At 39.0% G+C, this 24,265-nt stretch overlaps 1 protein-coding gene across 2 annotated transcripts in view; it reads left to right on the plus strand.

The window, feature by feature from the left end:
* RNF141 (ring finger protein 141) overlaps positions 1-24,265 on the plus strand; it is a 36,588-nt gene that overhangs the window by 4,537 nt on the left and 7,786 nt on the right. Inside the window, exons 1-5 of one of the 2 annotated variants that reach the window (XM_062196509.1) lie at positions 2,069-2,146; positions 12,114-12,307; positions 17,139-17,247; positions 18,695-18,876; positions 21,892-21,999. In XM_062196509.1, the coding sequence (XP_062052493.1) occupies positions 12,165-12,307; positions 17,139-17,247; positions 18,695-18,876; positions 21,892-21,999 (542 nt within the window). In that variant the 5' untranslated portion in view covers positions 2,069-2,146; positions 12,114-12,164. Of the gene's footprint in view, positions 1-2,068; positions 2,147-12,113; positions 12,308-17,138; positions 17,248-18,694; positions 18,877-21,891; positions 22,000-24,265 lie in introns of those variants that run through there. The other variant, XM_062196510.1, reaches the window with a different exon arrangement.

Below are 24,265 nucleotides of genomic sequence, written 5' to 3' on the forward strand. Positions count from 1 at the left end.
GAAAAATGTGTGATTTTGTATATTGCTGACTACTGAATGTATTTAAAATAATAAAGTAACAATAGCATAGAAAAAAAAAAAAAGATCCCTTCCCATACCTCGAGGAAGGAAAACATTCATGTCACCAGGGGCAGGCAGTGGAAACAGAGAATTCTATACAGACTTTATTAAAATAACCCTTTTATTCCTAGTTACCTTCCCACAATGTACTGCTCTAGCCCAAACCCCTCTGTCTTGTAACATCTTCACGATGTGCTTTTCTCTTTCCAACCTGGTATACATACTTTGAACCTTCAGTACCTCAGACCTTTGGGTCTTAATTTTTATTGTCAGCTCATGTACATGTAAAAAGTACTAAGTAAGGCTGTGTGCTTTTCTCTTGTTAATCTGTCTAATGATAGTTTCTTAGGCCCAGCCAAGACTCTGAGAGTGTAGAGGGAGAGAGACGTCTTACCTCTTTTACATTGCATTAATCAAATTATTATGAATTTATACTGAATATTGAAATCAAATTTTAAAAATTTCTGTGTTTTCTTTGAGTAATGTAGGTCTAATCTAGTTGATTAAAATATTACTGCATTTTAACTGAGTACAGGAAAGTAAGAAGTTTGTTACTTTTGGGTAGTAAAAGGTTAGAGGTGACCCTTGCCACTTCCCATCCAGACAGAAATCTTTGTATGACAGTCATTACATGAATTTCAAATGTTTAAAATTTCCATACTTCAGTGAAAGGGAGCCCACACGTAGCCCTTTCTACTTCTGGATGGTGAGATATTCTGACATTGAACTGAAATCTACCTCTCTAATTTATGTAGTGGCCATTTACTTCCACATTCTAGTCTCTGTAACTATATAATATTGATCTTCTATATGGCAGTTTCTTAAATATTTGAACATACCTGTTATGTTGTTTCATGTTGTCCAAACTGATTATTTAGAATGAATTGCTTTGTTTCCTTCCCTAGACTCAAATACCTTGAATATGTTTTAATTTGTTAGTATCCTTTAAAAGTGAGACTGCTCGGAGCTGCATTCAGACTTCAGCATGGTCTAACCATTGCAGAGCACAGTGTGACAAAGGTGCCTTGCTCTGGACACCTGCTTCTAGCAAAAGTTAAGGATTATTTTAGCATCTTTGGTGTCCCTATTATACTACTGACCTATTTTGTTAAAACCCTCAGACATTTTATATTGCAACTTTTTTAAAGTATCTTGTCTATAGGTTTTTGTATAGTTAGCTTTTCAAACAATTAGGATTTAGCAGTTACTCATGAGTATAATTAGTTTCAGCGTCAGTAACTTTTTCAGTCTTGATTTGGTTATTCAGTGGCTATTATTCATTTCAGTTTTGGCCATTCACAGATTGGACAGGCATGTAGTCTTGTCTTCAGGTCATCAGTAAAAATATTAGTCCATCTCTTGGTGCCATTTTCCCTCTCCCTTCTCCTTTCTATCTCAGGCACTTTCTTCACTTCTCTTGCTAGACTGTCCTGATCTCAAATCAAATGTTGTTTGACGTCCCTGACACTAGACTAAGTCAAGGCCCCCTTTTATAGGATTTTGTAGCTTCCTGTAGTGATTCCGTGTAGCACTTTCTCATTTTGTGATTGTATATTTATTGGTGTTATTACTGTCTCTCTTTGGAATGCTCTTTGGTGTCAAGAACTTTGTTTCTCTTGCTCAGTGTTGTAGCATCAGACATAAGCACCAACCATTTGACTGTTGCTAATTAAAAAATTTAAAAGCCAAGAATCACTGTGGCTCCCTGTCACTAGATTAGAACAATAAGGACAATATATAGCATTAAGATACAAGTACATGTATAGAATATATCAGGGTGAAGTTCTTTGGAATGACTTTTTAACTTTTATTAAGATTGATTTATTTGAAAGGCTGAGTAACAGAGAGGGAGAGACAGAAAGATCTTCTGTCCACAGGTTCATTCCCCAAATGGCCACAATGGCCAGGGCTGGTCTAGGCTGAAGTCAGGGTGCCTGGAAATTCCATCCTGGTCTCCCACGTGGATGGCAGGGACACAAACACTCCCATCCTCCCTCTGCCTTCCCAGGTGCATCAGCAGGGAGCCGAATCAGAAGTGGAGCATCCTGGACTCTTAACAAGCACTCGTGGGATGTCAGCATAGCAGGTGACCCAACCCACTATGCCCACAGTGCTGGCCCCATGACTTATTCTATTTATTAATTGTTCTTTTTAAATTTTATGTTTTAGGAATTTGTTTTGTTTTTAGAAACTGTCCTTGCTTAGATTAAAAAAACTATGTGCTTTGAAATATTCCTAATCTGTGACACTCAGACCACTAATGTTGAAAACCCTGAACACCTTCTCTAAGCCAAGATCTTTTATAGCTTCTCTTTGGATAAACTTGCTATAAATCCACTTGGCTGTATTTAAAAGTATAATTTTGCCTTCAGAGCATTTTTGTTTTGTTTTATTGGAGAACTGTTACTATCTCACCTGCTTTATATGATATGACTACTAATTTAGTGAAACAAAATGATAATCTTTGATGGATGAATAGAATTTCTTGGGGAGGGCCAGATATATATATATATTTTATTGTGAGGCATGTTTCATTTTCTATCTTTATTTTTTTATTTATTTATTTATTTTTTTTTTTTTGACAGGCAGAGTGGACAGTGAGAGAGAGACAGAGAGAAAGGTCTTCCTTTTGCCGTTGGTTCACCCTCCAATGGCCGCCACGGTAGGCGCGCTGCGGCCGGCGCACCGCGCTGTTCCGATGGCAGGAGCCAGGTGCTTCTCCTGGTCTCCCATGGGGTGCAGGGCCCAAGGACTTGGGTCATCCTCCACTGCACTCCCTGACCACAGCAGAGAGCTGGCCTGGAAGAGGGGCAACCGGGATAGGATCGGTGCCCCGACCGGGACTAGAACCCGGTGTGCCGGCGCCGCAAGGCGGAGGATTAGCCTGTTGAGCCATGGCGCTGGCCTCTATCTTTATTTTTAAGTGCTGAGAACAAAAACCCACTGTTACCTATCTGACTTTGTCTTTTAACCTTTCTCTGCCTGTTTCCTCAACTGTCGTGCTTATTAATCTATGAAAAGGTTATCATGGGAATTTAAATGAATGAATTTGTGAGTACACTTAAAGCGTTTAGAAGAGTGTGTCACACACAATGGAAGTGACCAACAAACATGAGCTTGTTTTACTCTCAGAAGCAGAGATTACCACATGCCATTATTGATATGTCATGATAAGCAAATACTAAAATTTGGCTTATTTTTAATGCCTGCTATTCTGGTAAATTATTTACCAAAGTAAAAGAGTTACCTGTAATAAACACATCCAACTCTTTACTAGCCATGATACATCAAAGTATATCTTTCAAGACTTATTTAAAAGATAATAAATGAATGTTCTATGGTTAAATTTTCAAGTCAATTTAACAACTTATTGGTTTATATTGACAAAGCTGACTAAAGTAGTAATATAACCTTTTAGCTAAATATATTCATTTTCATTTTTTTAAAGATTTATTTATTTATTTATTTTTTTGAAAGGCAAAACTACAGAGAGGCAGAGGTTGGGGAGGAGGCAGTGTCTTCCATCCACTGGTTCACTCCCCAGATGGCTGATCAAGAGCCAGGAGCCAGGAGCTTCCCCCAGGTCTCCCATGCAAATGCAGGGGCCCAAGAACTTGGGCCATCTTCTACTGCTTTCCCAGGCCACAGCAGAGAGCTGGATTGGAAGTGGAGCAGCTGGGTTTAGGACCGGCACCCATATGGGATGCTGACACTGCAGATGGCAGCTTTTCTGTTGTGCCACAGCATCGGTCCCAATATATTCATTTTTAGAAATAAGTTATATTAGCTCTTTTTTTTTTTAATTCTTGTTGTTATTTCCTAAATAATGCAACACTATTTATATAGAATTTACATTGTAGTAAGTATGAAAAATAACCTAGACATGATTTCAGTGTACAGGAGGTAAGTATACAGAAGGATTTGTGTAGGTTATATGCAAATACTACTACATTAATGTAAAGGATTGAGCATCTGCAGATTTTGATATCTGCGGGAGTCTTAGATCCAATCCTCCATGGGATTAGTACAATCCTCTAATCTTCCTATTGAATCTTTGGGTGTATTTTGTGCTATTCTAGATACCATTTTAATTTAAATTTTTAATTTATATAAATGGAACAGATTTCATGTGTCTCATACATACAGTTTTAAATACATAATGACACTTCCCATCCCATCCTCCCTCCCTCGCACTCTCCCTCAATCCTACCCTTCCTCCCATTACCTTTCTTATTTTTCTTTTAATTTTTGGGATAATGTGCTTCTTTTTTTTTTCTTTGAGAGCAAGTTTTATCATTAATCAAAGAAGCACCTAAGGAAATAGGCAATGGAGTTGGGCACTTATGTTTATCTAAAATTTATTAAACATAAGATTATCTTGCACTTAATACACTAATATGAAGTAGATCTTTGAGAACAAGTTTACTATTAACTCATAATACAACTCTTTGAGGACAGAGGTTCTGCATGGGAAGTTAGTGCACAGTGACTCCTATTGTTAATTTAACAATTGACACTCTTACATATGACGTCCATGATCACCTGAGGCTCTTGACATGAGCTGCCTAGACTATGGAAGCCTTTTGAATCCACAAACTTCAATATTTAGACAAGGCCATAGGCAAAGTGGAAGTTCTCTCCTTGCTTCAGAGAAAAATACACCCTTCTTTGATGACTTCCTATCCCTGCGGTCTTGCCCACAGAGGTCCTTCATATATGACACTTTTTGCTACAGTGCCTTGGCTTTCCATACCTCAAATGCTATTGTGGGCCTTTTGGCCAGACCAGAATGCCTTAAGGGCTGATTCTGAGGTCAGAGTGCTATGTTAAGCAATTGTCTTTCTATAAGTCTGCTGTATGAACTGCTTCCTATGTTGGAGCATTCATACCTTTTTAATTCTATCTACTGTTATTACCAAACACTTAATCCTATTTGTATGATCACTTTAACATGTAAGCCAATCTATATGATCACTTGAATGTTTAATCCTATCCCTATGATCACTTTAACACTTAAAATGCTTTTGTTTACCACTCTGCTTATGGGGATTTGGTATCCCATCCAGGTTTTTTTTAACTGTACCATTAGAAATAAGTCTGTAGGAATGTATGCAGAACTATACAGCTTTACAGTTACAGACTTCATACACTTCATAATTACTACTTTAGGAACATGGTGATTCCATCATGCCCACACTCCCACCCCCCTTCCTCCTTCCTCTCTTATTCCCATTCTTATTTTTTACTAAGATCTATTTTTAATTAGCTTTATATACATATGATTAATTCTATGTTAAGTAAGGAGTTTAACAAATAGTATTAAAAAAATGTTACTCAGCAGTCAAACAAGGGCTGTTCAAAGTCATTGCTTCTCAAAGTGTCAGTTTCACTTCTACAGATTGCCTTTTATGTGTCCTATTAGTTATCACAAGTCAGGGAGAACATATGGTATTTGTCCTTTTTGGGTTGGCTTATTTCACTAAATACGATGTTTTAAAGTTTTGTTGCAAATGACTGGATTTTGTTTTTATTTTAATTGCTGTGTAGTATTCTATGGTGTATATATCCCATAATTTCTTTATCATTCTTCAGTTACCAGGCATTTGGTTTAATTCCATGTCTTAGCTATTGTGAATTGAGCTGCAATAAACATGGGGGTACAGATAACTCTTTGATATGCTAATTTCATTTCCGTTGGGTAAATTTACAGGAGTAGGATGGCTGGGTCATATGGTAGGTCTGTATTCAGATTTCTGAGGTATCTCCATACTGTCTTCCATAGTGGCTTTTTTTTTTGACAGGCAGAGTTAGACAGTGAGACAGAGACAGAGAGAAAGGTCTTCCTTTCCATTGGTTTACCCCCCAAATGGCTACTACGGCCGGCGCGATGCAGCCAGCACGCTGCGCTGATCCGAAGCCAGGAGCCAGGTGCTTCCTGGTCTCCCATGTGGGTGCAGGGCCCAAGGACTTGGGCCATCCTCCATTGTCTTCCTGGGCCACAGCAGAGAGCTGGACTGGAAGAGGAGCAACCGGGACAGAATCCGGGGTGCTGGCGCAGCAGGCAGAGGATTAGCCTAGTGAGCCGTGGTGCCAGCCCATAGTGGCTTTACCAGTTTACATTCCCACCACAGTGGATTAGGGTGCATTTTTCCCCACATCCTTGCCAGTATTTGTTGTTTGTTGATTTCTGCATGAAAACCACTCTAACAGGGGTGAGGTGAAATCTAATTATAGTTTTGATTTGCATTTCCCTGATGGCTAGTGATTCTGAGCATTTTTTCATGTTGGCCATTTGGATTTCCTCTTGAAAAATGCCTGTTTAAGTCCTTTGCCCATTTCTTAACTGGGTTGTTTGTTTTGTTGTTGAATTTCTTATCTCTTTATGTATTCTGGTTATTAATCCTGTATCAGTTGTATAGTTTATAAATAATTTCTCCCATTCTGTTAGTTGCCTCTTCACTTTGCTGAGTGTTTCTTTTGCGATACAGAAGCTTCTCAATTTGATGTAATCCCATTTGTCAGTTTTGACTTTGTCTATGCCTCTGAGGTCTTTTCCAAGAATTCTTTGTGCTAATATCTAGGAGGGTTTCCCCAATGTTCTCTAATAATTTGATGGTATCAGGCAGTAGATTTAGGTCTTTAATGCATTTTGAGTGGATTTTTGTGTAAGGTGGAAGGTATAGGTCTTGCTTCATACTTCTGCATGTGAAGATCCAATTTTCCCATCACCATTTGTTGAAGAGACTGTCCTTGCTCCAGGTGTTGATTTTAGATCCTTGATATAAGACAGTTGGTTGGCATTGATTGAGTTCATTTCTGGTTTTTCTATTCTGTTCCACTGGTCTGTCCATCTGATTTTGTACCAGTACCAGGTTGTTTTTACTATAACTGCCTTGTAGTATGTCTTGAAACATAGTATTGTGATGCCTCCAGCTTTGTTTTTGTTTTACAAGATTGCTTTAGCTATTTGGGGTCTCCTGTGTTTCCATTATGAATTTCAACATCATTTTTTCTACATCTAAGAAGAATGTACTTGGTATTTTGCATTGTATCGCATTGAATCTATAGATTGCTTTTGGTAGTATGAACATTTTGATGATATTGATTCTTCCAATCCATGAACATGGAAGATTTTTTTCCATTTTTCTGTATGTTTTTCTATTTTTTTCAATGCTTTGTAATTCTCATCATAGAGATCTTTGATGTCTGTGGTTAAATTTATTCCAAGTATTTGATTTTTTTGTAGCTGTTGTGAATGGGATTGATCTTAGAAGTTCATTCTCAGGCATGGCATTGTCTGTATACAAAGGCTGTTGATTTTTGTGTATTCATTTTATATCCTGCTACTTTACCAAACTCTTCTATGAGTTCCAATAGTCTCTTCATGGAGTCTTTTGGATTCCCTATATTTAGGATCATGTTATCTGCAAATGGGGATAGTTTGACTTCCTCCTTCCCTATTTGTAGCCTTTGATTTTTTTTTCCTTGCCGAATGGCTCTGGCTAATACTTCCAGGACTATATTGAATAGCAGTGGTGAGAATGGACATCCTTCTCTGGTTAAGGATCTCAGTGGGAATGCTTCCATTTTTGAGCATTCAATATGATGCTGGAGTGGGTTTGTCATAAATTGCCTTGATTGTATTGAGGAATGTTCCTTCTATACCCAGTTCGCTTAGAGTTTTCATCATTAAAGTGTTTTGTATTTTATCAAATGCTTTCTCAGAATCTAATGAGATAATCATGGATTTTGTTCTTTAATTTGTTAATGTGATGTATCACATTGATTTGCGAATGTTGAACCATCCCTGCATACCAGGAATAAATTCCACTTGGTCTGCTTGAATGATCCTTCTGTTGTGTTGGATTTGATTGGTTAGAATTTTGTTGAGGATTTTTGCATCTATGTTCATCAAGTAAGTTGGCCTGTAGTTCTCTTTCTCTGTTGTATCTTTTTCAGGTTTAGAAATTAAGATTATGCTGGCTTCATAGAATTTGGGAGGATTCCCTCCCTTTCAATTGTTTTTAATAACTTGAGAAGAATTGGAGTTAGTTCTTCTTTAAATGTCTGGTAGAATTCAGCAGTGAAGCCATCAGGTCCTGGGCTTTTTGTTGTGAAGGTCTTTGTTACAGATTCAGTTTCCATCTTGGTTATGGGTATGTTAAGGTTTTCTGTGTCTTCATGGCTCAATTTAGGTAGATTATATGTATCAGGAATCTATCCACTTCTTCTAGGTTTCCGGCTTGTTGGCATACAGCTCTTTGTAGTGATTTCTGATGATTTTATTTTTGTGGTATCTGTTGTTACATTTCCTTTATCATCTCTGATTTTATTGATTTGGGTCTTCTCCCTCCTTTTTTGGTTAGTTGCATCAGTGATGTATTGATTGTGTTTATTTTTCAAAAAAAACAGCTTTATATTTCACTGATATTTTTGTATGTTTTTTTGGTTTCAATTTTGTTTATAATTTTAATTATTTCTTTCTTCCTACTAGTTTTGGGTTTGGTTTATTGTTGATATTCTAGGTCCTTGAGATGCATTGATAGCTCATTTATTTGGTACCTTTCCAGTTTCTTCATGCAGGCACTGATTGCTATAAACTTTCCTTTTAACACTGCTTTTGCTGTATCCCATAGATTTTGATATGTTGTCTTCATTTGTTTCTAGAAATCTTTTGATTTCTTCCTTGACCCACTGTTAATTCAGGAGCATGTTGTTTAATCTCCATGTGTCTGCATATGTTCTAGAAATTCTTGAGTTGCTGATTTCCAGCTTCATTCCATTTGATATGAGAAGATGCATGGTATGATTTTGATTTTTTTTTTTTTTAATTTGCTGAGACTTGCTTTATGGCCTAGCATGTGGTCAATCCTAGAGAAAGATCCATGCACTGGTGAGAAGAATGTATATTCTGCAGCTATAGGATGGGATATTCTGTAGATATCTGTTAGGTCCATTTGGTCTATAGTGTCAATTAACTCTGTAGTTTCCTTGCTGATTTTCTGTCTTGTTGATCTGTCCATTGCTGAAAATGGGGTAGTGAAGACTCCTATTACTATTGTATTTGAGTCTATGTCTCCCTTTAGATCCCTTAACAATTCTTTTAAATAGTCAGGTGCCCTGTAATTAGGTGCATATATATTATAAATATATAGAATATACTCATATGTTTATAATAGTTACATCTTCCTTTGAATTGACCCCTTAATCATTACATAGTGCCCTTCTTTGTCTCTTTTAACAGTTTTTGTGTTAAAGTCTATATTGTCTGATATTAGGATGGCTACACCAGCTCTTTTTTGGTTTCTATTTGCATGGAATATCTTTTTCCATCCTTTCACTTTCAGTCTGAGTGCATCTTTGTTGGTGAAATGGGCAGCAAATAGATGAGTTTTGTTTTTTAATTCATTCAGCCAGTCTGTATCTGGAGAGTTGAGGCCATTTATTTTCAAGGTGACTATTGATAAGTAACAACTTTTTCCTGCCATTTTTCAATAAATATTCCTATTTTTTTCTTATTATTTCCTTTGCACTTTTACTGGGAGATTTTCCGCCTTCACCTTCTTTCGTAATGATGACCATGTTTCTTCTGTGTTTGTGTGTGCAATACATCCTTAAGCATCTTTTGCAACGCTGGATGGGTGGTGACAAATTCTTTCAATTTCTGTTTGTTATGGAAGATCTTTATTTCACTTTCATTCATAAATGAGAGCTTTGCAGCGTTCTGGGTTGACAGTTTTTTTCTCTTAAGACTTGGAATATATCTCATCATTCTCTCCTAGCCTGTGGGGTTTCTTTTATTTATTTTTTTATTTTTTATTTATTTGACAGAGTTAGAGAGAGAGAGAGAGAAGAAAGGTCTTCCTTCCATTGGTTCACCCCCCCCAAATGGCCGCCATGGCCAGAGCCTCGCCGATCCGAAGCCAGGAGCCAGGTGCTTCTTCCTGGTCTCCCGTGTGGGTGCAGGGCCCAAGCACTTGGGCCATCCTCCACTGCCTTCCCGGGCCACAGCAGAGAGCTGGACTGGAAGAGGAGCAAACGGGAATAGAACCCGGCACCCATATGGGATGCTGGTGGTGCAGGTGGAGGATTAACCAAGTGAGCCATGGCGCCAGCCCCAACTTGTAGGGTTTCTGATGAGAAGTCCTCTGTGAGTCTAATTGGAGATCCTTTGAAAGTAATCTGGCATTTCTCTCATGCACATTTTAGAATCTTTTGATTATGTTTCACCGTGGATAGTTTGACCACAATATGTCATAGTGCAGATCTTTTCTGGTCATTTCTGTTAGTAGTTCTTTGTGCTTTCTGTACTTGGATGTGCCTTTCTCCAAATTAGGGAAGTTTTCTGTTATTATTTCACTAAAAAGGCCTTCTAATGCTTTCTCTCTTTCTACGCTGTCCTAAGACCCAATACGTATATTGGGTCATCTGATAGTATTCTGTAGATTCCCAACAGTGTTTTTTTTTTTTAGTTTTCTAATTTCTTTTTCTTGTTTTTGGTCTGTGTAATTTCCTGCGATTCATCTTGGATATTCTTTCTTTTGCTTCACCAATTCTGTTGTTAAGGCTTTCCACTGCATTTTTTATTTGTTCTATTAAATTCTTCATTTCCAAGATACCGTTTTGTTTTCTCTAAGATCTCAATTTCGTGGGAGAGATTTCTTTCATGTCATGTGTGGATTTCATTAGTTCATGCATTTGGTTGTGATTACTTCTAAGTAATCCTACAATCAATTTTTTGAATTCCATTTCTGGCATTTCTTCAATCTTCTTCACAATCTAGTATTCAAGTGTTGGGTTCTTTTGGGGCATCATGTTGTCTTCCTTATTCTTGTTTCTTGAATTGACGCATTTATTATTCAGCATTTGTGGAGGTACTTGTTGGTTTCTGCTTTTTTCCCTGTGGTCACCTTTTATCTTTGAACTATGCATCTGTGGATTAGTGGAGTGTCTACTTTTTCAATGAACAACTAAAGCCGTGTGGTGGATGTGGCCAAGGAGCTCTGTTCAGTGCTACAGGGTGAAGGGCACGTCTGAGGTGACACACCCAGGTTTGGCATGGTAAATCTGCTTTTTTTTTTTTTTTTTTTTTTTTTTTTTTTTTTTTTTTATCACAGGGGAGGTTTGTTCTGTTGGCGTAGACTCAGCCTCAGCTCACCTCCTTTCTTCAAAGGAGACCAGTGCTTGCGCGCTAGTCCCAGTGGGTATAATATTCGCGCTGCCACAAGAACCTCACAAAGGATCTGTGCAGTCCTCTGTGTAAGCTCAGGTTTCACAGCAATGACCTTTACCAGGCAATCGGGGAGCCCCGAGCATGTGGAGCCTCATAAGGTGACTACCCCAAGTCACAGCCACACCCTGAGTCCTCCCACACATCCTCAGTGTTTCCACAGACCTGGCACACAAGCCTCCCAGTCATGAGCACCCAGCCCCCTGTCAGTTCTGGTTGCTGGTTGCAGGGACAAGAGCTGGCACAGCTGTTACATGTGTCCAAAATGGTGCCTGCCCTCTATCAGCTTGTTACAGGATGCTTTTGCAGGGTAATTGAAGAGAGAAACGTGCCGCCCCTCTTTTTTCTTCTCCAGTTTGGCAGGTATACTATCCCCCACAGGGCTCCCAGCCAGATTCCCTCCAGGCTCTTCCTGCAGTTTTATTGCCAGTGGCTTGGGCTGCTTCAGTCTGGTCTCACCTTACTCCAGAGCTGGTGCGGAGATTCTCAGCTGCTGGGGTCCTGGGTTGTGTGTATTCACACCCCCCATGTAGGTCCACAGTGTCTAATATGTGTAGTTTTCTCTGCTGTTTTTTCCCTTAGACTACACTCTCTCCACTGTTTTTTATACTATCTTCCCCTAGACTAGAGCAGTAAGCTCCCTCCCTACCCTGCCATCTGATCCCAACCTAAAAAATATAGATTTAAATAGACTTTTAGACTCAATGTAAGTCTACTGAACTCTCACTTTAAAGTTGTTTTTTTTTTTTTTACTTTTTTGAAGGATGGATATATTACTGTTTTTATATGATATGTAAAAGTAACTTTTATGTATATTTGACAGAAACTATGTGAAGCAACACTCTTTCTGGATTCTGAAAGACGTCATTTCATCATGGGACAGCAAATTTCAGATCAAACCCAATTGGTTATTAGCAAGTTACCAGAAAAAGTAGCAAAGCACGTCACGCTGGTTCGAGAAAGTGGCTCATTAACATATGAAGAATTTCTTGGGAGAGTAGCTGAACTTAATGATGTGTAAGGCATGCTCTTTTTACATATATTTTTTATCCCTGATATATCCCCATATGTCATGGCTGTGTAAGAAGTAACCAGAAGTCTCAATCGGTAAGACTTAATGTTTTCAGCAGGAGTTAACAAATACTTATTGAAAGCTTGTTACAAGTAGACTTTCTGTGTAGCTATTTTAAAATATGGGATGAGAACAGAAGAGATGAAAGGAACTTAAGTGGAATTTGGAACACAGAACACAGGCATATTGATGCAGTTCCAGATTACGGTAGCACCCAACCATCTCAGCAGTTGTGTACTTGTAGACTACAAACTGACTCTTGCTTGAAAACACAAAGGGGTCCATAACAGCTGTAGATATGCTAATTAGCTACTCTAGACAAAGGCGCTACATTGACACTGAGGTTTCTATACATCAGCCAGTTCACCTGAATGTATATATCCTCTATGTTTATTTAGCCATTATTTTATCAGAATATATATATATATATATATGATTGTTTTTATCACTGAGGAATAAGGTACTTCATTTATTTATAATCATAATTAGCCAACACCTTTAAATCCCTAATTAACTCTTTTGGATAAATTTCCATCTAAGATGGAATATGAATCTCTCCATTTTCTTAAAGAGCACACCTAATAGAACTTAGCCTTTTCTTTGTGAATTTATTCTTTCATCAGTTTGCATACTGATCTGTGTAGAAGCTATTAAAATACAAAGAATTTTTGTATTCGGGGAATTCTGTCCCTGAATGGTCACAGACTCCTATGTTTTTTATTTTTTATTTTTTTAATTTATTTTACTTGAAAGATTTTCACAGAGAGGCAGAGGCAGAGAGAAAGAGGTCTTCCATCTGCTGGTTCACTCCCCAAATGGCCACAACGGCCGGAGCTGGGCCGATCCGAAGCCAGAAGCCAGGGGTTTCTTCTGGGTCTCCCATGCAGGTGCAGGGGCCCAAGGGCTTGGGCCATCTTCTGCTTTCCCAAGCCATAGCAGAGAGGTGCATCGGAAGTAGTGCAGGTAGTGGTTTTACCCGCTACACCACAGCGCCAGCCCCACGCTCCTGTGCTTCTTATTTTTTAAAGATTTATTTATTTATTTGAAAGAGTTACACAGAGAGAGGAGAGAGGGAGAGAGAGGTAGGTCTTGAGTCCGATTGTTCACTCCCCAATTAGCCGCAACAGCCAGACCTGCACCAGTCCGAAGCCAGGAGCCGGGAGCTTCCTCCAGGTCTCCCACGTGGGTGCAGGGGCCCAAGGACTGGGGCCATTTTCCACTGCTTTCCCAGGCCGCAGCAGAGAGCTGGATAGGAAGTGGAGCAGCCGGGTCTTGAACCTGCACCCATATGGGATGCCAGCACTTCAGGCCAGGGCTTTAACCCGCTGTACCACAGCGCCGGCCCCCTCTATGCTTTTTAAGTACTGCCTTTTTGCATGTTTTCTCTCTTAGAGACAAGTGAGCAGATGTCGCTTCTTTCTATTAAATCTCCTAGCACTGCTCACATCTACTTTTCTTTATATAATTTTATTCCTGGAAAAATAATTAGAACTTTGCCTTTCAAATGAGAACTTAAAGTTTCTCTCTTTAATATCCAATTCAGCCAGCATTCACTGAACACATACAATGTGCAAAACTCTGCTGAGGGTTGGACATTTTAACAGCCTAGATTATCCACTTATTAATGGCAGACACAGCTCTCTGAGTCTGAAGCTCTTTCCACTATCTCACACTATCTCTCCTGAAAGGCCAAATAAAATCACCTAGCAGTCTAGGACAACATAGTATATATAAATTTAAAATACTGTAGTCTACTAATAGCTTATTTAAGAAAAGATGTATTTATTTGAAAGGCAGAGATAGAGAAGGTGAAACAGAAAGACAGAGGAAGCATGAGCTTTTATCTGCTGTTCCCTCCCTAAATGGCCCCAGCAGCAGGGGCTGGGCCAGGCTGAAACCAGGAGCTTCTTCCTGGTCTCCCACATGGGTGCAGAAGCACAAGAACTGGGGCCATGCTCTGCTGCTCCATCCCCAGGCACATTAGCAGGAAGCTGGATCAGAAATGGAGCAGCTGAAACTTGAAGCAGTGCCCCTGTGGGATGCTGGCACTGTAGGCAGAGGCTTAACCTTCTATGCCACAGTGCCAGCCTCACTACTTGTAGCTTAGAGTAAGATATGGAACCTTCTCTACAGGCTTTACATTAGCTGTTTTAGATGATAAGAGATATACTTGGTGCTCTGGAACACATTGTGTTAAAATGAAATACTACCTGAATGGACATGGCTAAAATCTGCTGTTAATAGTCAAGAATGAAAAAGAGGATGGGCATCTGACATAGCAGTTAAGACCACCACTTGGGGTGCCCAAATTCCACATCTGAGTGCCTGAGTTTGAATCTCATCCCCACTTAGAATTCCTGCGAATACATATCTTGGGAGGCAACAGGAAATGGCTCAAGTACTTGGGTCCCTACCATCCACCTGTGAGACCCAGATTGAGTTCCAAGTTCCTGGCTTAGGCTTGTCCACTCCCTGTCTGTTGTAGGCAATTTGGGAAGTGAAACAGTGGATGGAAAATCTTTGCCTTCTCTGCCTTTCAAAATGAAAATAAAAATTAACTCCAAAAAATTAAGAAAAAAGTTATCTTAGGAGATGATTTCTTTTTTAAAACAAGGTAGTTGGTTTCATTAATTGAAAAATCGATATGGCTATGTGTGTGTCTATATGTAAATATATAGGCAGTGTATTAGAAGAAGACACACTAAAATATCCCCTGTGCTTGTTTCTGGTTTGGGAGATGAGGAGGAAGGGACACTGAAGGGAGAGTTTACATTTTGTTAGTTATATTTGTGGATTGTCTGATCTTTTTGTCATCACAGGTCTTAAGTCTAGTGTTTTGTTTTTTTTTCAGTCATCCAAATGGTCATGTGTGAAACATTACTTCTGAGACCATATTTTTAAAAGTTAAATAGGATTGAGAAGTTAGTAGCATCCTAAGAGTAGAGTACTTTTTTATGTTTAAGTTTCAGCACATGAATAGTGATAAATGACATTTTCCATTCTTTTAGTATCTTGGAAAAAAAATATACACATACCCACAAATCTAGTCTATTCTATAAAATTGTGCCTTTTGGCCCCAAGATATTGGATAAAATATTCCTGTGGGGCCATCCACAAGCTAGGCTTACTGGATAATATAGAAGTGATGATTAAGAGTGTTTTATTTATTTAGCACAAGACATTTTGGACTGGATTTGGTGCTTGAAACCAATTCCGATGGGTCACACTTGGGCCTTTGGCAAATGCGATGCTCTGTGAAAACTGTAAAGTTAGACCAGTGCCAGAGAAGTGTGGCTTGGTAGCTAGAGAGCGCTTGGAAAACAGCACAGCTGAACTCACTCACTGACTTTATTTCCTAAGGCAAGTTACTTAACTTTTATGCCCTCTTTTTATTTAGCTGTAAGCCACTTAGTTGGGTGTGATATCCCCACTGGTGTTCAGAGAGACATGTTAGCAATGATGAAACTGCAATATATAAGAATGTCTTTGAACTAACTTAAGGTGGTGTTGATAATGTGATACTGGATTATCTTCTCAAAGTGCTATATTTTTATGTTGGAATCCTTTGGCTCTCAAATTACTCTGCAAGGAAAGGACAGTAAAGCTACGGTTAAAGTATCACAAGTCATTTGTTTTACTTGATCGAGTCCCAATTATCTTTGAGACAAAAACTTTCAAAGAGATGTATTTTTGTGTTGCTTAAACAAGGACTCAACTAAGAACAAGGTTTTGTTTTTTTTTTTTTTAATTTTTCTCCACCCTTTATATATTTCAGAGGCAGCCATCAAAATTTGGATAAGTAAAACCAGCTTAAAAATGTTTTTTTAAGATTATGTATTCAGGTCTGGCACTGTGGCACAGGTGTTAAAGCCCTGGCCTGCAGCACTGGCATTCCATATGGGTTCTGGTTCAAGCCCCGGCTTCTCCACTTCTGATCCAGCTCCCTGCTGGCGTGCCTAGGAAAGCAGCAGAGAATGGCATGGACTCCTGCACCCACGTGGGAGACCCGGAAGAAACTCCTGGCTTTGCATCAGCTCTGTTCCAGCCATTACAGTCATTTGGGGGGTGAGCCAGCAGATGGAGGACCTCTCTCTGTCTCTACCTCTCTCTGTAACTGTTTCAAATAAATAAATCTTTTTAAAAAAAGATTTATATATTCAAAAGGCAGAGTGTCAGAGAAGAGGGAGAGACATAAACAAGAAATCTTCCATCCACTGGTTCACTTCCCAAATGGCTGCAACAGCCAGGGCTGGGCCAGGTTGAAGCCAGGAGCCTGGAATTCCATTCTGGTCTTCTACATGGGTGTCAGGGATGATATTTAAGTCATCATTTGCCACTTTTTTAGGCACATTAGCAGGGAGCTGGATTGGAAGTGGAGTAACTGGGATCCAAACTAGTGCTCTGATACGGGATGCTGATGTTGCAGGCTTAACCTCTATACCCTAGTGCTGGCCCCTAAACTTTTCCTTTAAGTGCCTGATTTGTTGGACTTGGTTTTTCCTAAATGTCTGTTAGGAACTTAAAGACAATTGAGATATAGCTGTGACCAAAAGAAATGTATAAATATGATTCTACCAAGCTATTGCCTTTCAAACCTTGAAAATTAAAATGTTTATGTTAAAAAAAACTCTGTCTTTAGAATCTACTTATTACAATCATTCTTTGTGCATTTTTTTCATATTTCCTCTATTTGAAAGTACTTCTTGAATCTGGTTTTATGGCTGTTGTTTTATATAACTTTTTGTAAAATTAACAGATGTGCTTGTCTCTCCTTAGAACTGCTAAAGTGGCTTCTGGCCAGGAGAAACATCTTCTCTTTGAGGTACAACCTGGATCTGATTCCTCTGCCTTTTGGAAAGTGGTTGTACGGGTAGTGTGTACCAAGGTGAGACTGAGAGAGGCTTCCTTTTCTGCGCTTAAGCTATTTTGGCAATCAGAACCACATTTAATACTATAATATAGTGGAAGTAAATGTTAATAGTTTGGTCTTATAAAACATAATTTTGATATTGTTATTGCCTTCCAGCTAATGGAATCTCACCAGTTGTTGATTTTTTTAATGTTTAGGGAAAGTAGTAATAAACTCTCATCCTTATCTACCACATCTCTTTTGGGGTTTTAGGTGGCTGTGGACTTCTAAAGTGACACTGTTTAGCTCCAAGGTGATACCTTAAAAATTATTTCAGGAGAACATTTCTTCTAAGAGCACTGGGTTTTGGTACTTGTTAAAAAAATTTTGTGTGTGTATTTCATTTAAAATAGGGTATGTTCTTTTGTTATTTTTCATTTTTTAAATATTTTAGTCTGTTTTGTTTTATTTGGAAGGCAGAGCAAGAGAGAGAGAATTCTCCATCTGCTGGTTCATTCCCAAATGCCAGGGCTGGGCCATTCCAAAGCCAGGCATCAGGAACTCCTGGGTCTCCCATGTAGATGGCAGGGACCCAAGTACTTGAGTGATCATCTGCTGTCTCCTATGGAGCACATCAGCAGGGAGCTGGATTGGAAGCACAGTAGCCAAGACTCAAACTGGTACTTCCATATGGAGTGCAGAGGTCCCAGGCAGGAGATAAACCAGCAGCATCACAAAGCCTGCCCCTGTTTATTCTGAGTCTACCTGAAAGGCAGAGAGACAGAGACAGACAGACTGACAGAGCTCTCCAAAAATGTCAACACTAGCCATGACTGGGCCAGGCCAAAACCAGGAACCAGGAACTCCATCTGGCTCTCCCACATAGTTGCTAGGGAACTAAGCACTCTGCCATCATCACCTGCCTCCCAGGATGCACATCAGCAGGAAGGTGGATCCCACACATGGGCCTGCGGGCATCCCCATTGGTGACTTGGGCACTGTGCCACTCACTCGCCCCATTTTTTGTTATTGTTGTTTTTAGTCCATTAGAGAATGTAATGACCAAGAATTGGTTTGGATTAAACTGACCAGGAATGACTCATATTAGAAAGTGATGGATACTCGAACAAAATCAGACTCTCCAGCTTTACAAAGTGAGAATGGTGTTTCAATAGTTGGCCAGGTGTTTCTGCCACACCCTTTCTTTATAAGTCTCTTTAAAGGTCTACCACCATTACCATCTCATATACTTTACAGGCTTATTTTGAAGGTCAGATGACATCAACCTGTATAAATACTTTTGGACCCCACAAATATGGATGTAGTAGTAGTATTCATTAGAACTCTTGCTTTCTCTTAGATCCTTTGCAAACCCTGAAAACTTTTACTTTCTATGGTGTTTGACTAAATATGTTTCCTCTTTCTTGGAAAAATTAATCAGAGAGTCAACTTTCCTCCCCTCCCCCCCATTTTCTTTGTTTAGATTAACAAAAGTAGTGGCATTGTGGAAGCATCGCGCATCATGAATTTGTACCAGTTCCTTCAGCTTTATAAAGACATCACAAGTCAAGCAGCAGGTGTATTGGCCCAAAGTGCCACTTCTGAAGAACCTGAGGAAAACGCATCCTCTGTAACATCTTGTCAGGCCAGTCTTTGGATGGGAAGGTATATGAGGCCCAAACACCCTGTGTCACTTCTTTTCCAGTGTTCAGCCGTTGGAATCCTATTCCTATTTTTCCTAGTGCTCATTGTGACCCTTAAATTATTGTCCCAATTGATGTTATGGCCCAGATCAGTTTTTGGATTATTCTGTGCTTCAGACATTGTTCCAGTGCTAAATTAAAGTGGCTAACCCTAAACAATGTTTTCTGTCACCCCAGTCTCCAGGAATCCACTGCCCACTCTGTGTTTGCATTTAATGAAAAAGAAGATAATTAATGTCTCTCTTGTAGTAAAGCTATTAGACAGTCAAAGCTCCATAGGGAATTAGGTCCAAGGAATTTAGCAAAGTCATTCCAGCTTCTAAAAAATCAGTGGAAAAGTAACAGTAAATGGTTTAGGAAATGTAATGTTCTCCACCTTTCTCCAGTCCTATGGTTGAATTTTCTTGGAAATGAACTTGAAAAATAGCAAAAGTAGAGTGTGCACGATTTTGGAAAACAAATCCAAAAACAACAAACATGTAGAACAGAAGGTAAAATGCACCTGAGGCATAGGGCTTCCTGTGTACCCTCAGTGCTATGCCTGTGCTAAAAGCACTAATTAGGAAGCAAAGAAAAAAAAGACTAAAAATCGTTGTCTTAAATTTATAAAAATTGGAGAGTTTTGTTGAATTAATTTTGGCAGGTTTTTTAAAAGTGTTTAGCATTTATTCCATAATTGTGTGATGATAGTTGTGTTTATTATCTACAGAAAATGCTATAGATTGATAAATTTGAGCAGAAATGTTCATAGATACCATGACATAATACATTTATTTTCTGGTGGTATTTTTCATTAATGTTATTTGGGGGATTTTACCTTACCATTCACAGATTTGTTATTTTAACAGTACAGATATGTATTTACTTACTATATATTTTGTTTTAAAAATTATCCAATATAAGGGGCTTATTGTGTGATCAGACATTCTCTGAAATTTTTCAGGTTTAATGGATTTTTGAGAGCAAAATAGTGCATTGAAAAATTCTGGAAATACATTCTAATTTCAAACAACTTTTTAATTTTGTCTCTTAATTTTTTTTAAGTACATGAGGAATTTATTTTTCACTGAAGCCAAGTGAATTTATGGATATGTACTTCTATATGAATGGAATACCCTGCTTTCAGTTATTCACAGTTTGTTGAAATTATTTAACAGGTTAAGATATTATCTGTGTTACCTCCAAAGTCAACTATGTATATCAAAATCTCACCAGAATGTGAGAAAAATAATAGCCGTAATATTAAAGCATTGTACAATATATTTTTTTAGTTGGGACATAATATGTACAAAATTAAAACCACTTAAAATAGAAAAAAGTCATTCCAGGTTTTCTTAAGTATCTAACTAATTGGAGCATTCAGCTTTTAAATTCTGACAGTAGGATTTGGCAGTCCATTCAGGAACGAACAAGTAGTTGGTACACATACTGCACATACTGAGTGACTAGGAGGAAATGAAGTCAGCCAGGGTTTTCTGTGATGGTGTTTGTTTACTCAGGCCTAATGTGTTACTGTTCTCTCTAAACTTTCTTTTCCTTCTCTCTTACACTTTTGGCATGTGGAAGTTCCCACCTGTTGCCATCTGACCGTCATGACCATAATTTAAGTCTGTAAATGCCTCATTGGAAAAAAGATTTACGTGGGTCCAAACATGTTGACATCCTGTCTTATTGTCAGACTGGGTAGAGAGCAGAGATCTGTATTGACAGTGTCAACGAATTGAGAATGTGCTTAGCAGAAATTTCTCTCTTATTGCTCCATTTATAGTTGTATTTTCTGGTCCATTCTTAACCAGCTTCCAAATAACATGTTGTAGGAAACTGTATTTTGCAGTTATTGTTTCCTTCTTATCTTTAGTAGTTTTGTAGATTTGGGCTGTACCCATATTACTGCCATGCCATGTGAGTTTACATCATTGTAGGTAGCATTTAGGTCTATCTTTCCCATGCCTCATAGTTAATCCTTCGAAGACAGGGATTTGACTTGCATTTTTTTCTTTTCCCTCTTCAGAATGGTGAATTTTTTTAGTTTATTCATTTATTTGAAAGGCAGTTACAGAGAGGCAGAGACAGAAAGAGAGGTCTTCCATCTACTGGTTCCAGATGGCCTCAGTGCCTGGAGCTGAGCTGATCCAAAGCCAGGAGCTGGGATCCTTTTCTGGGTCTCCCACATGGGTGCAGGGGCCCAAGGACTTGGGCCATCTTCCACTGCTTTCGTAGGCCGTGGCAGAGAGCCAGATAGGAAGTGGAGCAGCCAGGCCTCGAACCAGCACCCATATGGGATGCTGGCACTGCAGGCCACGGCCTTGTTCACTACGCCACAGTGCCAGCCCCATGGTGATTTCTTAAAAAGTACTTTGAAAGCTGAGGATAGTATTTACTAGTAATAGTAATTTTAAGTAATAGTTTTTCTTTTGCAACTACAATTACATTAATCATGAAAGTAAAAGTGTTCATCTCTTTTCATTTGCCCTCAAAAGACTGGGAAACTTGCCAGTTAGGACTGCTTCTTGCCTCTGTGTTTTGTTTTTGGTTTTTTTGGTTTTTTTTGCCTTATGGTGTATTTCCTATAGCACCTGACACTGTCTTTTCACTTATGCCCATTATCAGTAACATCATTATCTGGCCCTGATGGCAAGGATTATATCTGAGAGCTTTGTATCTGAATAAATTGTATATTGATTGAATTAATTTATGTGAATCCAGTGTGATTTAGATGGGCTGAATTATATTCAAAAGGACCTGAATATTTCCATTTTCTGTCCCTTTTTCTTTTCTTTAGCATCATAGAATTTGTTTTATCCAGTCTGTCTGTATGAAATTTACCTCTTAGTAGTTACTCGATAGTATATTTTCTATCACAGAAAGATGTTAATTTCAGTCTGATTATTTTAAATGCTTTTTAAGGCCACGAAAACAAAGTATAAAGCATAGTGGAAAAGAATATCATTGTTCCAGCTGAGCTTTCCCATTGCAGGGTGAAGCAGCTGACTGATGAGGAGGAGTGCTGTATCTGCATGGATGGCCGGGCTGACCTCATCCTGCCTTGTGCACACAGCTTTTGTCAGAAGTGTATTGATAAATGGTAAGTTATCTGCTGTCTTTATGGAACAAAGATCAAATAGGATCATATAAGTGAGTAAGCCTTGTAAAATACAAAAATAGTGGAGCATGAGATTTTATTCTTTACTACTTTGAATTTGAAGGCATGTCTCCTCTTGGTTAAAACTTTTTATTTTTATATCTAAAGTTTATTAAATGTAGGAATGTAACTTAGTTCTGACACTTTTATTTTGCTGAAAGGAAATTTGGGACTGGCTTGAATCTAGAATCAAATACTTCCCCTTTTCTGGCTTTTTTCTCATTTTTTTTTTTTCTTCTTCTTTTAAAGATTTATTTATTTGAAAGGCAGAGTTACAGAGAGAGAGGGAGAGACAGATAATCTCTTATCTACTGATTACCTCCTGAAATCGCTGCAACAGCCAGGGATGGGCCAGGCCAAAGCCAGGAGCCTGGAACTCCATTTGGGTCTTCAACGTGGGTCCAGGGCCCAAGACTTGGGCCATCTTGTGCTGCTTTTCCAGGTGCATTACCAGGAAGCTGGATGGGTGGTGGAGCTGCTAGGACTCAAACTGGCGCCCATATAGATTCTGGCATCATAGCCGGAGGCTTAGCCCATGTGCCACGATGCTGGCCCCCTCTTCATTTCTACATTTATCCTTTGATGTATTTAGGAGTAAATCCCTGAAAATTGGACCTAGAGCGAACTTTCAAGGTCAGCTAGCCAAGCTCATTATTTTGCAAAATAAGAGTCAAGCATTTAAGAGAACTTAAAAAAAAATTTTTTTTTAAACAGGCAGAGTTAGTGAGAAAGAGAGAGAAAGGTCTTCCTTCCATTGGTTCACCCCCCAAATCGGGCGCACTGCACAGATCTGAAGCCAGGAACTGGGTGCTTCCTCCTGGTCTCCTTTGCGGGTGCAGGGCCCAAGCACTTGGGCTGGACTGGAAGAGGAGCAACTGGGACTAGAACCCAGAGTGCCAGCGCCGCAGGCAGAGGATTAGCCTAGTGAGCCACGGCGGCAGCTGAGAACTTATAATTGACATACAATAAACTACAAGTATTTAAAGTACAGTTTTATATGTCTAACATTTGTACACACATAAAAATATCATTGCAGTCAAGATAATGAACAAACCTGTTGCATCATGAAGTTAACTTGTACCCCATTGTAAAGCCACTTCCTCACCATTTTAGCCCTAGTTCTTGGCTTCTGCTAGTCTGCTTTTAGTCACTCTAGATTTATGCATGTTGTACCATGTGATTAAAGTTTATCCTTTTTATTGCTGAGTACTGTCCATGGTGTGGATATGCCACTGCTTGTTTAGCCGTATACCTATTGGTGAACACTGGGTTGTTTCCAAATTTTGGCTATTGAAAACAAAGCTGCTATATCCGTTTTCATGGATAAACCTTTTTTTGGACAAAGGGATTTTCTCAGATAAATATCTATAATTGGAGTGGCTAGATCAAAAGTTAGGTATGTGTTTTACACACCCACCAACACCAGTTCTAGTTGCTCCAAGTCTTCGCCAATACTTGGTATAGTGAGTCAGCATTTTAGCCATTCTAATAGTGTGTGCTGGTATCTTATTATGGTTGTATTTTGAATTTCCCTGCTAACTCAAAGATGTTGAGCGTCGTTTCATATGCTCACTTACTTGGTATGTCTTTTATAGTGAAGTGTCCGTTCATCTTTGTCCATTTCTTCATTTTATTATTACCATATTACTGAGTTCCGAGTTTTTTATACATGTACATCATAAGCAGTATGTGATTTGCATATATTTTCAATGGCTTGTCTTATATCCTGTTAAGAATATCTTTCAGGGGCATTGTGGAACAGTGGAGTAAGCTGCCACTTGGGACACTTGCATCCCCATATATCAGGGAGGCAGCAGATGATGGCTCAAGTCCTTGGGTCTCTGCCACCCACATGAGAGACTCAAGAGTTTCAGGCTCCTGGTGGCTTCAGCCTGACCTAGCCCTGGCTGCTGAAGAGCAAACCATCTGTTAGAAGCTCTCTCTTTGCCTTACAAGTAGATGAAAATAAGTAGACATAAAAAACTGCTCTTCAAAAAGTTTTCAATAGTGATTTGAGTGTTGTAGTTTAATTTTGGTTTCTTAACGTTTAGTTTCTTAAGATCACAAAAGTTTTGTTTAAGATTTATTTTAGGCCAGCACTGTGGCTCACTAGGCTAATCCTCCACCTGTGGCACCGGTACCCCGAGTTCTAGTCCCAGTTGGGGCACCGGATTCTGTCCCAGTTGCTCCTCTTCCAGTCCAGCTCTCT

Source organism: Lepus europaeus, chromosome 7, assembly GCF_033115175.1.
Source record: "Lepus europaeus isolate LE1 chromosome 7, mLepTim1.pri, whole genome shotgun sequence".
Taxonomy (NCBI): domain Eukaryota; kingdom Metazoa; phylum Chordata; class Mammalia; order Lagomorpha; family Leporidae; genus Lepus; species Lepus europaeus.